Genomic DNA, 17,736 nt, shown 5'->3' on the forward strand with positions numbered 1-17,736 from the left:
CACGGAAAGAGGCATCGAACGCTCCACAAATCGAGAGCTCATCGCAGTCGCTGGAGAGACTACACACCAGGCCCGTAGTCAGGGTGGGGGGTGCTGGCCTACCCCCCCCCCCCCATCGCGTAATTTTGGTGAAGTGGATTTTTTAACCAAAAATAAATAGTGAAAATAGATTTTTTTCTCATATAATCAAGGTTTCCAGTAAGTGCCCCCCCCCCCCCCCTCACGAAAAGAATTCCTGGCTACGGGCTTGCAACACACCAAAAAATTACACCATCTCCCGCTAAAGGGGACCATGAGGCGATGCGAAGCCGGAGCACTTGCACGATCGCGTTCCGTTGGCGTTCGTTGGGCATGCTACCGACCTCGCGTCGTGGAACGCGAAGAGGGACGCTACTTGGACGCTACGCGCGTCGTATCTTCCATCTAGCCTCGCCGTTAATTCTCACAGGGCGAGCGGGGAACGCGGCCTACAGGCGGGCGAGAGGGGGGCAGCGTAGGAGAGGAGAGAGAAGGGGAGGGGACGCGCATGCGCTCGAGCTCATCGCGGCGTTGAGCAGGGGAGAATTTCGGCATGTCTAGCCCGCGTTTCAGAGGAAGAGTGGAAAGGGGGAGGGGAGAAGGGGAGAGGGAAAGTGGAGAGGGGAAGGGGAGAGGGAAAGTGGAGAGGGGAAGGGGAGAGGGAAAGTGGAGAGGAGGTGTGGAGAGGGGAGAGGATGTGTGTGGAGAGGGTATGCGCATGCGCAGTAAGGGTGGTCAGAACGCACACCACCACCACCACCACCACCACCACCACCACCACCGGATTGAGCTCCGCCTTAAGATACTTCGCATCTAATAAACACACTTACCATGTAACGTGAATCAGAAACTTCAGCTCTTTGCTCTCAACGTTCAGCGCCTCAAACGTATGGTAGAGGCAAGCAGAGTAGGCTAAAGCCCTCGCCCCAGATAAAAACGCTTCGCGGGCCACCACTCTGATGAAAGGGAACCAAAGGTAGCCCTCATGACAGGCACAGAAGACGCCTTTAACTCTACCTTCTCTGGCTAACCGAACCGCGAGATATCTATGGAGTCATGATATGGCAGTGGTACTGCCGGACCCTTTCTAACAAACATGCAACACACGCAATCCATGCAGTAAGCGTTAGTTCCTGCGGACATCCTATGCCTGCAGGAACTCGGAAAACAAGAGCGATACCCTCCAAGATATGCGCGCTACACCACCGAAATCCATCCCACGGGGGAACTACGAAAAAAAAGGATCTTGCGACTTGCGATCACTGCTAGCGAAATTCCTGGGGTAAATATTTCCTACCAATTCATCCCTATTTGGCCCGCCAAGAAAAGTAGACCAAATGCATCCTGATATATGTTTGCAGTCCACCGAGGTACACAGAGGAATATTTTTATGGCCTTGTGCACGGGGCCTTGGCCACGGCCTCACACCGGGACTCGCTCATCCTCCTAGGAGACTTCAATGCGGCACAGACCGAATGGGGTACCTGAAGGATGCCGCTAAAAGAAAATGTCTTCTTTATGCCACAGAGCAACACACCTTGACTCATGAAACTCCCGAACTCTCCCCTTAAAATCTGGAACAGTGTCGAACGTGATATGACACCGCATCTTGCCTTCACTAACGCTGACCAACAGACCAGCTGGCAAAAATCTTCAAGAGACCCTCGGAAGCGACCATCATTTAATCAGCATCGGAATTTGTACGAGCTAGATGCGCAGACTGCTGGGCAAAGCAAGAATCACGGATTACAGTCAGTTCAGGGAGCGGCAACTAGGAATGGTCGGTTCACAAAGCCGCATCCACCAGCGCGACTGATCAGGAGCAAGCTATAAAATGCATCTATGAGGGAGTAACCAAGACACAGGGCCAAACGACACTGGGGGCACCGGCAGTCGACCGACATCTATGCGAGTACACTACATACGAATAACTGGCATTGCTTTTGCGATTCGCTGCGGGATACCCTCAAAACCAAGAAGACACGGAGTACTTCATGCGGCATGTTCGACCCCATGCGAACGCACACAGCGACGGCAAATACCCTAACCAAACTGGTGGGAGAGTAGGACGGTTCGAAGGAAGACGCTTACGCGGTTAAAACGAGGCTACACTGGTACCAACGATGTGGCAGGCGTCCGTATAAAATCAGACTATCAGTATGGAGCTCCTTCCCACCCTGCCTTGCACGCCAAAAATAGTATTTCGGAACTTTATGCCGCTGCACAAGCTTTCCGGAAAAACACAGCCCTATAACTGGATGATATAACTAACGCAGTGTTGCGAAATTTCATCAATCAAGCTCTCCAACAGAAGTGTAGTCACCAGAAGGCACAATACCGCAACGCTGGAAGGAGGGAACAGAGAGAGAGAGAGAATTAAACTTTATTGTCTGACCAGGTGCGCGTTCTCTTCGCCCAGAGGTGGGTGACTTCCCTATTCCAGGTAGTCATGGCTTGCAGCTGATGCCAGAGCCCTGTCCACCAGTCGGAGCTGGTCCTCAGGAATTGTTCCCATTCTGAAACTAGGCCATCCCCGGGACCTGAAGAATCTAAGACCGATATCCTTTACCTCGTGTCTAGGAAAGCTCTACGAGAGGGTCATCTTCACGCGCCTGGAGCAGCATAGAGAGCGACGCGACCACCTGCCAGACTATATGGTGGGTTTTCGGAAAGGCATGTCCACCTAAGATGTCTTCGTCACGCTTCGAGTGGACATCCTAAATCTCCCACCCGACAGTCTGGACTGTACCCGACTAGTGCTAGACATTATTAAGGCTTTTGGCAGTCTCCTATGAAGCAGTCCTGAAAGGCCTTCAAGATATTGGATGCGGTGACTTGGAGTTACAAATACATACGAGCCTTTTCTGACTGGCCGCATTGCAAGCATCGGTTTGGGCACAACACGCTCCCCACTATACAGTTTTCCCCATAAAGGAACGCCGCAAGGCCCAGTCCTTTCCCTTCTTCTCCTTAATCTTGCTGTGAGAAGAATGGTCTTTGACTTATAAGAGGATCCTGAGTTGAGCCTGGCCATCTGCGCAGATGACATTAGATACTGGGCAAGTAAGGGCTCGTACGTAAACAGGTGAGACGTACTGGAAAGGGCTATCGATATTATAGACAGTCACATGAAGATGAACATGGCTTGTTCACCGGAGGAATCGGCATACATCCATGTGAGGCCAGAGTACAGCCGGGCTTACCCAGAGCTCCAACTAATACTAGCAGGCAAGACGATCACGAGAGTAGCGCACCTTAGAATTCTGGGCCTGCCCGTCCGGGAAAACTATGCACTGCCCTGTCAAGCAACCCGTAGAAAAGACATCGAGCAAGCGGACCGACTCCTTCGAAGCACCTTCAAGGCAGCCCTAGTGCAGCCGCAAAATGCCAGCACCGCAGCTCTTCCACAGCGCGGGATGCTCAACACGCATGCAACAGCCACCCTCCTCGCGCAGCGGGAATGACTAAACCCTACACCACAAGGATGGGCGATACTAAATGGGCTGGAGTGCTTAATACAGGCATTCCAAAATCATGACAGGATATTCACCGCTATCCGTAAAGTGAGAAGTACACAACAATTGCCTATTACCTGTAGTAACATACGGGGCTCAAAACTTGGAGGACAACAAGGAAACTCGAGAAAAGGTGAAGTATCGCGCCGTGTGTGACGGAAGAAAAAAAAATGATGGTGGTGGTAGTGGTTTGAAGAGGAAAAGGCGCCTAATTTCTGCAGCCCGGTCGGGAGCACGGCGCAGCGCCTAAAGAAAAATAAATAAAAATGACCCTCATTAAGACACCCAATGATCAGCAAAGGGAATACGAGAACAAACAGGCGACATCGTAGTGAACATCACGCGAAAAAAGGGGACTACAGGGCAGGTCACTAATGCGAAGGACAGATAACTGATGGGCCGCTGGTGCGATGGAATGGATACCAAGAGAAGAGAAACGAAGTCGATGATGGCAGAATGTCAGGTCGGGGTGATGAAACTAAGAAGGTCGCAGGAATAAGGTGCACTCAGCTGTCGCCGTATAGGGGGAATTGGAGATCGGCAGGGAAAACCTTAGTTTGGAAGTGATCATTGAATAGGCTGAAGATGATGATAGTTACGTTTATGAGGCTCGCAGAGGCGTTTGTTGTACTGACCGAAAGAGAGCTTAATCACCGCTGAATGAAAAGAGTGCCTCAGCGGTTGAATATGCAAGTTATCTGAATTTTACGCAACCTAGCGTTCTAGGCTCTAAGCCCTGATGAAATACGTCAACTCGGTCAAAACGGTCGATTTTTAATTGTTAACTCACGAAACACTTAATGTGGTCGTTTACACTTAATTGCATAGGCAAAATATAAAAGCTCAGAAGCTTTCCGCTGAAGCTGGTTCAACATGGTCTCCTCGGTGCACCGGTGTAAGGAAAATCAGCTACACAAGTATTAAGCATCTAATCATGCTGTGATTTCCCAACCTATGGTGAGGAAGAAAAAGAAATCACGCCATATCCACGAAGTGAATGATGATGAGTGGGCGAAGCTCTGGAGGTAATCTGGTAAACCGTCAGTCCCCGTAAATTTTGCCCACACGATCATCATACAAAGACCTGACACACAAACGCGGGGGTCCTCATATATGACGTTAAGCTCAGGGGAACGTTTGCTGTCGGCGTTGCCGTTTTGCCTTTCGAGGGCGAGAGCGCGTTCACGATCGTTTTCACCCATGGCAGAAAGAGAATGTGTGGTCTGGAACGCGCTTACACTTCATGGTCATCAGCGTCATCGTCATCACGTGTAGTGGGTATATTCCACTACACTGGAACGCGCTTATTCTTCATGGTCATCAGTCGTCATGGTCATATCTTTATCACATGGAGTGGATACATCCCACTATGCGTGGCTACCTACTACTACATACTACAAAGGAGGGACAGGCCCACACCCTGAGGAGCTTCGCCCCTAAAAGAACACTGATACCATGAGAATAAATTGCTTGAGTCGTTTCTCTTGAAGTAAAAATGCACTGCATTGAAACATTTCACGTGCAATAGCAGCGCCAGAAGCAGGGGCGTAGCCAGGGGGGGGGGGAGGTTCAACCCCCCCCCCGAAATTTTTCAGTTTTGCTTGCGTATATATACACGCGCACATACAAACGCACGCACGAACATACACAAAGTATGGTTGAAACCCCCCCCCCCCGAAAAAAATTTCTGGCTACGCCCCTGGCCAGAAGACAGCCTAGGAAGCAGAAGCAAAAGGGGAGGGGCGGGATAAATATCCGCCGTGATAACTGGAATACCCCAACGCATAACAATAGCGTCCGTAATCTGGGAAAGTTCACATGCGCATGCTATGTGCATGACTACCTTATGCTTGTCATAGAACATTCCCAAGCTTAAAGGGGTCATGAAGCACCTATTGGGCTTGTTGAAAAAGCACATCCTGCGGAAATTCTGACACGGCTATGAACTGCTCTGCCAAATATTACAGTCGTGCGCGCCGCGTAAAGGCCACAAGCGGAGCGCGAAGTTGCCGTTTCCTCAGGCGCCCTCTTTTCAAACAGAGGCCGGTTCTCACTCGCGTCGGCGGGCGGGGCGTCTGCACGTTGACGTAGCGGATCTGCCAGTTTACGTCGCAAGAGACATAGCATGCTTATTGGCCGATAGCCGACGTAAATCGAGAGCGGCGTTCGGATCAGATGCGCTTCTTGCCGCGGGGTGCCGCCACTTACCGGCGCCGCACTCCTCAGTACAAGGTAGCCGCAATCGCGCAAGCGAATCGCAGCGGGAGAGCGATCGCGTTTCATGACGCGCGCTGACGTAACTTCATTCCCCCGTGCCATCCCTCCCTGTCTAGCTTCCAGTGCGCTCGTCGGCACGAGAAAAGAGAGAAAGCGCTGGGAGCGTGCGCCAAACCCCCGTAACTCCGCTGATTCTTGACGGATTCGAGAAATTTTTGTGGCAATCGATTTGGGAGGCAGTAAACTCCGATACTGAGGTCATTAGATCATTACTTCGAAAAGTGGTTCATGACCCCTTTAATAATAATATCTGGGGTTTAACGTCCCAAAACCACGATATGATTATGAGAGACGCCGTAGTAGAGGACTCCGGAAATTTCGACCACCTGGGGTTCTTTAACGTGCACCCAAGTCTAAGTACACGGGCCTCAAACATTTTCGCCTCCATCGAAAATGCAGCCGCCGCGGCCGAGATTCGATCCCGCGACCTCCGGGTCAGCAGTCGAGCGCCATAACCACTAGACCACCGTGGCGGGGCAACATTCCCAAGCTTAACTTCGGCGAAGCTTAGTGCGTGACACCCCCGCATGAATGACAAAGCATATATGCATGGTTGTGTTCAACGGGTCGTACCTTTTATCCCCCAGTTACCCATGTCGGAGGCTTCGGATTACTACTCTCTGAATTTTGGGAAGTGCCTATTGACAATATCGCATGATTGAATTTGTTACAATGAGGGACACCGTGTAGTCGAAGGCACTGAATAGGTGTGCTGTAGACGTTGTCTGAACAGGCAAAACTCAGAGGGTCCCTTATGCAATCGCCTAAGACGACACGAAGGCGAAAGCCATTTTCTTGTTTTTCTTCTCAGTCGACGTGTTGATCTTCCCCTCCCCCGCCACTTTCAAAAGCTTTCCGAACTTAACGTGGATTTGCATTGCCTCCCGGATCGGAGGCATTACAAGCTTTCTGCTTCTCACATAGCGCAGAGCCTCCGTCATCGGCCCACCTTTGACCAAGCGACGATGTCCTTCGATAAGCCACTACGACGCCTGAAGTTCTGGCGTTCTGTGACGTCATGATGACGTCATTAATGGTGTCATGTTACACTGAGGTCATGTGACTTGGCACGCCGACTGCACACTCATACATTCAACTGAGTATCACGTGACTCTGAACCCACTTTTATATTGACAGGTCGTACGAAATCTCGAAGACGTCGACGGCCAATTCTCGTGTTTTATGAGCCATCTAATGCTTTGTAGTAAGGACCTCATACCGGTTGGCTGATGTTTCAATGGGTGGTATATTCGTCAAAGGCGCCTTATGTTTGAAAGGGTTGGTCATTGACGCCTTTGACCATGATAGGTCCACCTACGAAAACGTCGGCTACCCTGCCTTATGCCCTCATTTCTCCCATGCATTTTGGATTTTCTCACTATGATTGCGCACTACAAAGAAATGGGCAGTGGACATCATTCTGTAGTGATCGTGTCTACAAAACACGAAAGGCTGCCTCGCAGAAAGGCGGCCACAATTTCATACAGAAGGCCATGTCTTTCTGAGTGAGCCGGGCATTCTGCGAATGTGAGCCACGTACTGTAGCACAGTGATTTTAGAGTCACTGACTATGACACGCCACTTCAGCTAACCCTATAATCTGAGACGGTCAGTGCCGCCACTAGAATGGCGCCGTGATGCAAAATAGCGATAAAAAATGCGGGACTCATCACGTGAACATTACAAACTACTAAGGCTACGGTATCCACGAGAAAGCGGGGGAAAAACTCCGTTTGCGGACCCTTGTCGAGGCAAAGACACAGAGTGCTTGAATTGTCTGTGGTGCTCATCTTCTGCAAATGCGGTAACAGGACAGTTCTTGCAACTCTTCCTGCAATTAACTGATTTACAAAAAAAAATATTCTTAAAATCTTACCTAGATGGCATCTACAACTTTAGGTGTAATCGAAACAACGTCTTGCAAAGAACACGCATTTTATTTACGGTAAGCAAACATTGATCAGAGAGAACAATAACAAATGCATTTAGAGACCCTTGCAGTTTCCTTGTTTACATAACCAGCCAGAAAACTTTCAAAATGTAATAAAAGTTTTCAATGGTTCTGGTGAAGGACCTGTTAACGTACTTTATCACGTAAAGGGTCACGTTTTTTTTTTTTTTTTAGGGGCGAAGCTCCTTAAGGCGGCACCCGTTCGTCCCTCGTAGTCGTAGTCGTAGTAGTCGTAGTGCGTAACCAGTCTTACGCTTTGACCTCCAAGGTGGTGCCGGTGGGAGATTTTTCCTGTGCGTTGTTGAACAATAAAAAATTCGCAGCGTTAGCTAAAAGCCGACTTCTTCTGTCTCTCATTCCCATTAGCAGCCATTCTTTACCTCCAAGGTAGTGCCTGGTGAGATTTCTCCTGTGCGTGATTAAACAATAAAAATTTTGTTCAAAACGCCGTTGATTGATGAAATAAACCAACGAAAGACGCCAGATGTTTTGTAAAAGCAAAACGAAAAGACGACAGCTGCTTAACGAAAGACGCCAGATTTTTCTAAAGCAATGGTTTTCTAAACAATGAAAATTCACAGCGTACATGTAAAATTAAAGTGAGCTGCAAGTCGTCATAACTCATCGAACCTTTAGTATAAACGCGCTCGATCTCACGTCGGTGATGATGTACTGGGCAGAATTCACGGAAGATTCACGGTTTACCGATGAACCTCCGCAGCTTCGCCCACTCATCATCATTCACGCCGTGGATATGCTGTGATTTTTAGGGGCGAAGCTCCTTAAGGCGGCACCCGTTCGTCCCTCGTAGTCGTAGTCGTAGTCCGTAACCAGTCTTACGCTTTGAACTCCAAGGTGGTGCCGGTGGGAGATTTTTCCTGTGCGTTGTTGAACAATAAAAAATTCGCAGCGGTAGCTAAAAGCCGACTTCTTCTGTCTCTCATTCCCATTAGCAGCCATTCTTTACCTCCAAGGTAGTGCCTGGTGAGATTTCTCCTGTGCGTGATTAAACAATAAAAATTTTGTTCAAAACGCCGTTGATTGATGAAATAAACCAACGAAAGACGCCAGATGTTTTGTAAAAGCAAAACGGAAGAACGCCAGATGTTTCTAAAGCAAAAGGAAAAGACGCCAGCTGCTTAACGAAAGACGCCAGATGTTTTCTAAAGCAATGGTTTTCTAAACAATGAAAATTCACAGCGTACATGTAAAATTAAAGTGAGCTGCAAGTCGTCATAACTCATCGAACCTTTAGTATAAACGCGCCCTATCTCACGTCGGTGATGACGTACTGGGCAGAATTCACGGAAGATTCACGGTTTACCGATGAACCTCCGCAGCTTCGCCCACTCATCATCATTCACTCCGTGGATATGCTGTGATTTTTTTTTCCCTTCTCTAAACAGACTGCAATAGGCACAGTACACTGACCAGAGGGGGCTGCGTTCTTCGCACTGGTAGGGAGCCTAAGTGTGCACGCCTCCTCTCCGTAAGCAGACGCGCGCACGCGTTCCCCGTGTAACCCAGCCCAACGCCCAGCAACAATCCGCTCACTCATGCAGGGAGGGAGACGCGCGCTTCGCGTTCTATTTTGACCGACCACCGTCTTATTGTTGCTTCTTTTTTTATCCGCTAAGCTTTGCGTCGTGGCGCTGCAGTCGCACTGAAAAAACTCGACTCTGCGTTGCCTGTAAAGTTTTTTTCCAGTCCAGACGCGTTATCCACACTGACCATGCAGCGACGACCACGCATGGTAGGAACGCGCGAGTCGCGTTCGCTTTCACAGTCGGGCCCAATGGTGCTGCTTCTGCTCGCTAGGCTGTCGGTTTTCGGCGTGTGCCAGAAATGTGCACGCACATCATCGCCTCTTACGGCACGCCAACACGAGCAGCACGCGCGCAGAAGGCGACCTGTCTGACCATGGCGAAGGTCGGTAAGTGACTACCGCTTGGAGCTCGTGCACAGGGCGGTGCCTTATCTTTATATCTTCTTATTTACGCCCATTTAGACCATGTGGTGTCATTATTCTCACCCTAGACCGCTTTAATCGACTACGAACTGTGTGTCCCCGCTACCGTGTCGCGCATTTAACCAGTACAGTAGGCCTAACTATAGGCGTCTCCCGTTTGAGCCGCCTAAGGTTGTGATCAAATTGACAGTTCTGTAGATTATGCATCGGCAAGTGTGCAAGTGTATACTGTATTGACCACAAAAGAAAGTCCTCCATTTGGTGTTCAACAGCCAGTACATATCTTCGTTAAATATTCATCGGCGACTCTTCCAATTCTTTCATAAGGCCTATAACGTTCATTCACTAATAGTCTCGGGCGTCTCACGTCCCGGTGGTGGTATATAGGTGAAATTTGGTATATAGGTGAAAACCATGATGGAGCGGTGAAGCAAATGTCTACATCATGACCGTGGCCTCCACGATTAGCTCTGGAAACGCGCCATTCCTCAGGCCGTTCCATTAGCTCGGGGAGGGCGTTATCAGAGAAAGAGTCGTGACAGCTAGAAAAGCGTCGCTTATTGGACGCAGATCTTGGACTAAGGTCGCCATCCCGCGGCATGTTAAAGAGTTAAACAACAAAAAAATTTCGTGGCCTCAGCGATTAGCTCTGACAACGGGCCGTTGCCGCGGCGAGTTGCCAGAGCTAATCGCGGAGGCCACGATATGATCACACCACGGCCCGGCTAGATGAAAACGCGACACGCGTCGTGTCTCTCCTCTAGCGCAGTCGTGATTTCTCACGGGACGAGCGTAAGCGGGGAACGCGGTCTTACAGCCAGGTGAGGCAGGCGAGCGTCACACGGCTATATTTTAAATGGATGGATGGTATGAGCGAGGCTTTGGCTGATGTCGCAACCTGGTGGTGTGTAAGGCATTGACAGGTATGAGCGAGGCTTGGGCTAAGGTCCCCACCTGTTGGTGTGTTGAGGCGTTGACAAAATTACACGTTTCATCTTGGAAACGTACCGAATGGGACGGACTTACCCTAACTTACCACTGTCACTCGTTGCTCTATTTCTTCCTCATTCCCCGGCTTAGAGCAGCATACCAGAGCACACTATCACTCAGACCTACCTCTCTGCCTTTCTATAAAATAAACCTCTGTCTGTGCCGCTATGCAATATACGTTATGGCATACGCACACGTTTATACAGAAATGCTTAATCGCTGTCTTACATTGTTTTACGAGAAGAACGATTGAAATCGTTCCGGATTGAGATCTGGAGATGATCATGCGCAGGCTTTCAGAAGTGCTCGTTAGCGCCGAAGTGGACAGGGTTTTTATGCAAAAGACGAGCTCGACGTGCAAGCAGATGCTGAGCCGAATCTTAGAGCGTGATTACGCGAGCCGTCTAGGAGCTTTAATTAGGAACAAGACGTCCACTTAGATGTAAGGGCGTAACGTTCCAACCCTCGGAGTGGGTCATCGGGTGGTATAAAATAATCAAAAAAACATCCGGAGCCCTCGCAATATATGAAAAATGGGGGCCAGCGCAGCTTGGTGTGCACGTGCCTGACATAATACATTTCTTTTTCTATCTATCATATTGCGCACTGCTCCCCCCCTAACTTCTTCCTCCATGCCGGCAGTTTCCTGCATGGAGGAAGAAGTTAGGGGGAAGTGGCATGGAGGAAAACCCATCCCCCTTTGTGGGTAAGCGCCACTAGTAAGAGGTCATCATCATCATCAACTTCTTCCTCCATGCCGGCAATTTCATCCGCGGGCTTCGCAGCGCAGCATATTAGTTGCTACGGGCAACAACAGCGGCCATGCGTTCATATCCAGGCAACAATGACGTGCGGCAACGCGAAACGACGAGTCACCTCGATAAAAGATCGAATAGCCATATCAGAAGCTGCGGACTGCCAACAAGCCGACGATCGATTTCGACGAAATGAACTCCAAGTTCCTATCGGCTGCGCTGCGGAGGAACCGCACAGTGACCGACTTGTCCGTGCGCAGCAGCATTCTGAACTCCCGGAACTCCAAGGGCGTACCCTCGTTCTCCCGTTACCTCAAGGAACGCACGGCGCTGTCTTCTCTCACCTTAGAGGGCACGATTGCGGAGCCGGAAGATACTCTTACGGAGCTAGCTAGTGTATTATTTCCTCTAATTGTGCCCGGTACCCTTCAGAAGCTCAAGCTTTCCGGTTTCCTCTTACACTGCCGCTGCGCGTGGCTGCTCTCTCGATTCGTGGCTCAACAGGGCGGCTCGCTGAAACATCTCGACATCAGCGGCTGCAGGTGGGCATTGGACGGTTCGCCGAAGAGCCTAGACGCTCCAACGGACGACGGCCAACCGTCTGAACCGACCTGTGCGTGGCTGGAGCCATTCGACGAAACTGAGCAAGTAGGGCTGTCGCACCTCTCAGTCAGCGTAAGGGGCTTGAAGCCAGACGCATCGCAGGCCTCTTTGTCAAAGACTACACGCGAAACTTGCAAAAACAAAACAACGTCACGGGAAATCCATGGTCACCAGTTATTGGGAAACGGCGCATACATGCAGATACGCATGTGAAAGGCGCACCTTCGAGGGCCGCAATTCTGTACGCTCGTCGGAGCTGCGTTCTTCGCGTATACGATGCCGAAATGTGCGAGTTGAAAAAAGCTTCGCTGAGTACTATAAAACTCACGACGGGGTCCCTTATGCATTATCTTAAGATGACCCGAAGGTGAAAGTCGTCCGTTGGATATCCGTTGTGGCTACTTTAACATGCATGCACTTTGCAAACGGGCCCACCGATTTCTCTGACCGATCTCCCGTAGAGCCAGCCACATCACGCTTACGCATGAAAGGTTAAAGGGACACTAAAGTGAAACATGAAGTCAATTTAGACAGATAAATTATTTCAGATATCTACTGCCATTAATTTCGCCACTATAGGTCAATTAGAAGAGGAAATTTAAGTTTCATTTTTGAATCTCGCGCCGAAATTTCAGCACGCGAACGTCAGTGTGACGTCATGAATGACAGTCTTCTTGCGCACTTTGGCCACATGGGTTCAATGAAGTTTTCTTAAACTTCCCAAGTCTCGTCGGGTGCCTCAGAATACAATGTGAATAACATTTAGCGACAAGCGATTGTACAGGCCCTAGCAGACGCCGTCAGAATCTATGACGTCATGGCGAACTGCATGGCGCGGGAGCTTCAAGGAGGCGTCGCCGCACGTATTTCGCTTTTGTGAGTTTTCTCGCTTACCAAGCATATTCTCGCGGTAAAAGTGGCGCTTTCAGTATTGTTAAACTGATTTGTTGATGCGCAAAATCCTTATTTTTAGTGTCCCTTTAATCTGACCAAGTCAACGAACATTGCTCGTGAACACGAAGTTTTCATAAGATTGCACAATGCAGTAAACATTCCATGTTCTTTAAGTCTGTCTTTTTTATTCTGATAGAGAAACTAAAGTAGAGCAAGACAGCTTCACATCAACAACGTCTGCCGCACTGCTTCTAACAGTATTCACGTAGACCGAAGGACTCGCGGCTGCATTCTGGTTATTGATTTTTTTTCAATAGATTACGAACTATAGCCCACTCACACACATTCCTTACAATGAGGTCGAGAAACGAACGTCAAGCGCAGTCTTTCAACAGTCAAAATTTATGGTACACAAATTGCGTACCCTTCAAAGGTGTGTTTCGCATGAAAAGAAACATCACAGTAAGGCTTGCTTGTGTATTGAATGCATTTATTTCACGTACTAAAAAACTGCGCCATCGTCAAAGCTAAAAGAGGTCACGTTATGAGCGAACTAAGGCGCGCAGTAGCGATGAAGTTAGGTGACACAGCAGATAACATATACGCAAGAGATTAAAGCGTGACTGCAGGCAGTTCTTCTCAAACTTTGAACTTGTAAAGCAGAGTAGATTCGCAAAGTTGAAACTTCGAAACATTTCCGAATAGAGCAAGCGCAGGGTTGCTTAGATTTCGCGTCGTTGGAGCACTGCGCACGCAGGTATGAACACGCCTAGAACAACACAGTGATGATGTTTACCAGTGATGTTTACAACAGCCGAGCATCGTAGGCCTCTTTGTCAAAGACTACACGCGAAACTTGCAAAAACAAAACAACGTCACGGGAAGTCCATGGTCACCAGAGCTTCAACTAAGCTCGTCGCATCAGCCTCGTCCACGGCGACTAGTTCCTGGACTTTGTCGATCAAAGCCCGGCTTCTCGGGATGGAAGCTAAGGCTTCCATGCAGCGATTGGCGTCCGTGAATCTCGCCACGTAGTGGGACGCGCACGTGACGAAACCCACGTTGCGACTGAGAAAGGCATTGATTATGGCCCTTCCTTCGTCTTCCATTTCGTCGCAGGAAGTGTTGGAAACCCGAAAACGCAGTAGCGTCGCGTTCATGTCGAAATCGGCGGCAAGTAACCGAAGCAGACGGTCGTTCTCGGAAGTGTCCCAAGACATAAAGTCAAGTTCGGTCATGGTATCATTAGAAAAGACTGCATCGACCAGAAAGTTCAGGTTTGCTTCACCCAACCGAATCTGGCTCAGTCTCAATGTTCGCAGGCTAGCGTTGGAGAAGATGACATCCAGGAGAAGGCTGTGGTTGATGGTTACTACGCCGAGGCAGTGACTCAGGTCTGGCCGGTCGCAACCTGCCAGTTCGAGCTCCTTCAGCGCGGCAGCCTCATTCACGAAACAGCACAGAGACCACATCATGAAGACGTCGCCCATGGCTTCCTTGGAAAGTACGAGTCGCAGCGTAGTCACGTGGTTCCAGGAACGCACCAGATGTACGGTCTTACAGAACGCACTCACGCTCGTCGCTTCGAGACAACTGACAGCGACGCGACGCACTGCTTCGCGAAACTCTTCGAGTTCGGAAAGGGCCACCCAGTCGACCAGGTATTCGCTCGTTATGCGGACTCTGTCGCCGATTTCGGCCTGACGAATAGTCCGAAAGACTTCGGGGAGTACGTCTAGCGCCACGTCATCGATCGATATGGTCCTGAGCGATTCGACGGAGGTGGCCACGAAGAAGAGAGTCTTGAAGTCATCTGGCTTCAAGTCCCTTACGCTGACTGAGAGGTGCGACAGCCCGACTTGCTCAGTTTCGTCGAATGGCTTCAGCCACGCACAGGTCGGTTCAGACGGTTGGCCGTCGTCCGTTGGAGCGTCTAGGCTCTTCGGCGAACCGTCCAATGCCCACCTGCAGCCGCTGATGTCGAGGTGTTTCAGCGAGCCGCCCTGTTGAGCCACGAATCGAGAGAGCAGCCACGCGCAGCGGCAGTGTAAGAGGAAACCGGAAAGCTTGAGCTTCTGAAGGGTACTGGACACAATTAGAGGAATTAATACACTAGCTAGCTCCGTAAGAGTATCTTCCGGCTCCGCAATCGTGCCCTCTAAGGTGAGAGCAGACAACGTAGTGCTACCCTTGAGGTAACGGGAGAACGAGGGTACGCCCTTGGAGTTCCGGGAGTTCAGAATACTGCTGTGCACGGACAAGTCGGTCACTGTGCCGTTCCTCCGCAGCGCAGCCGATAGGAACTTGGCGTTCATTTCGTCGAAACGTAGCCCCGAGATTGACAGGGTTGACAGACTCGCCGTGTGCAGCAAAGAGCAAACAAGGTCCACTAGGCAGGAGATCGCTTCGCCGGTCGCCGATATGACCAGCTCTCGCAGCTGAGTCATTGAGCCGATGTCTGCGAATAAGTCCTCCTGAATGAACCTGGAGAGAGACGGCAGCCCGGGTTAGGTTAGCGTGAACGAATCAGTTCAACGCATAAGACAATGAGACATACCAAGTCCCCGGATAGCGAATCTAAGAAAAATATGTTCGTTCCCTCGATGAAAAAAAAAAGTGTCACCCATGTGAAATCTGCAGAAACAGCGGTTTTCCTGTGTTTAGCTCGTGATTTTCTGCGATTGCGCTATTTGTAGAGAAGAGATGCACGGGAAAGGACGTGTGGGTTGCCACTCCCGCGTTTGCTACAGTGAGTTTAGGCCCTACGCACGCTCGAACTACCCTTCCCCGTCTCACTGTGCGGACAAGGTACATGTAAACCGGCAGCGAAACTTCCATAGAAGCCCATGTGTCAAGTAGTTGGCTCGTTGCCATCGTGGCCGCGTGTACGTATCGCGGGGACAACTAACAGCAGGCAATAAATAAAAATTAAAATATGACGTCACAACCGGAAGCGGTACGTAGCAACACTGCGCTTTTGCACTACATGGCACGAAACTTTTTTTTAATTGCTGACCTTTTGATAACTACGAGACTTTATTGCTCGCCAATTGCGTGGGCGAGAGAAAAGGAAGATCAACAGGAAAGCTTGGGGAACCAAGCTTGTTTTATTAGCCAAATAGTGGACATGCAATATACAACAAAATGCCTTGCAGATGAAGAAATTATGATACAGCGGCTCACGAGCACCATAGGTCGAAAACTCACATTGCCTAATCGAGGGAAGCCACTGGAGCGAGACAGCAGCTCTGAAAGTATCTCTTTGGCAACCTACGGAATAACCTACTGAAGAAGGCTACAGCAATGCGCTTGTGCTGTAGCCTTCTTCGTCTTGTCATACGTTTTTTCGCGCTATTTGCTTTCATCAACCTTACAGTAAAGCGTTTCTTCGCTTAGCGTGCCGCATTCACCTTAACGAAAGGCGAGGTCACGCCAGCTGTGCGCCAGCGAAAACAATGTGCAGTCACAGGAACGCTTATCTACGCATTCTGTGAGCTAGTTCAGCTTCTCCGAAGTGTCAGGCCAGTAAACACGTCAACAAATAAATAACCTACGGAAGATACGCAAGAAACCACCGCACAAAATTGAGCGATGCATCGTTGACCCGACAATGCGCAGAACACAAGCCCACATATAGCAGACTGTCTGCATACGCCCCCCCCCCCCCCCCCCCCCCCATTTATGGCGCTCGACCAAAAAACTGAGCCAGTCAATTTAGTCAAGTGTCAGATAAACCGTAAATTTCTAGTTTGCTTTGGCATATATAAAATAGAGTATTCGAAAAAGAATGCCATTGAGTTTTGGTTTTCGTTACTTGTCGCCTCCTCACCTATAGTCGCGCTTCAATCGTACGACGTGCTTGCATGTCTGTCGCAACAGGTTTCTGGCCACTTTGCTTTCCAAGTTCCGGGACGGACATAATTTGACCTGAGTGCGGCTACCTATTCGCCCGCGACCGAGGCTGTTACGCCATCTGGGTTATGTGGGAACCGGAGCATGACGACGCGTACACTCATCTATCGTCAAGCCCAGCCCTAGAACAGCTCTGCTGTTAAAACAGCGCGAAACGGAACAGATGGCAAAAAGCACACAACACAAGCTCTGTGTAGTGTGCTTCTTCCACTAGGTTCCATTTTCGAAGTTACATGTAGCAACTCGCCCTTCCAGACACACTTATGCAATTTAATTATGCGTAAGTTATGAAATAACACGTTAGTGAAGTAGCCAGATGGGTAGGTTTACGTCGGTCAAAGCACATGCGTACCTGTAGTCACCGAAAAGGCTGACGAGGTTCAGCGACAGCAGGCTCGTGTTGTTCCGAAGCGCCGACAAGACGCGAACTCTGGCTTCCCTGAGTCCACTTCCTTCGACAAGAACTTCGTCGAGCTCCACGCTCACGACGCATCGATGGCACTCCAAGAGGACGTGAAAGAGAAGGCGGCCGTCCCGGCCGTGCTGTTCCTGTCGTCTGCCTCCGTCGTGGGCTACGCGTACCAGGGACAGTTGTCCGGGCGCCGTGAGCTCACGCAGCTGAAAGCCGGCGCGCCAGAGGATGCGGTTCCAGAAGCCCAGCCTATCGATGATGTGACAGTAGGACGCGGGACTCGAGCTGCCGTCCACTTCCGCGGTGCAAGGAAGGGGAAGCCCTAATCCTGGGAAAAGCGCATCGATGTCCTCTTCGCGTAGCCATACCTGGTCGTACATATTGCCGTTGGCCGTCGGTGTGGTGTTTCGCCTTGACAGGACGATGGTGTAATGAAACGC

General features: G+C 50.0%; 1 protein-coding gene across 1 annotated transcript; it reads right to left on the minus strand.

Annotated features, from left to right (window-relative positions):
* Window positions 1-13,651: 13,651 nt before the first annotated feature.
* Window positions 13,652-17,736, minus strand: LOC119400372 (uncharacterized). The gene is made up of 2 exons (XM_037667387.2): window positions 17,237-17,736; window positions 13,652-15,456 (listed from the first exon to the last, which is right to left on the minus strand). Exons 1-2 carry the CDS (start codon window positions 17,674-17,676, stop codon window positions 13,848-13,850), a joined length of 2,049 nt encoding a protein of 682 aa, XP_037523315.1. The 5' UTR covers window positions 17,677-17,736; the 3' UTR covers window positions 13,652-13,847.

This window comes from Rhipicephalus sanguineus, chromosome 7, assembly GCF_013339695.2.
Source record: "Rhipicephalus sanguineus isolate Rsan-2018 chromosome 7, BIME_Rsan_1.4, whole genome shotgun sequence".
NCBI lineage: Eukaryota > Metazoa > Arthropoda > Arachnida > Ixodida > Ixodidae > Rhipicephalus > Rhipicephalus sanguineus.

What these genes read in the sequence shown, in the direction of transcription:
- LOC119400372 (XM_037667387.2), bottom strand. Translation starts at nt 17,676, where the DNA reads ATGTACGACCAGGTATGGCTACGCGAAGAGGACATCGATGCGCTTTTC. An exon ending in AGCCTTTTCGGTGACTACAG is followed by an intron (nt 15,457 to 17,236) that starts GTACGCATGTGC and finishes GTCTCTCTCCAG; the next exon opens with GTTCATTCAGGAGGACTTAT.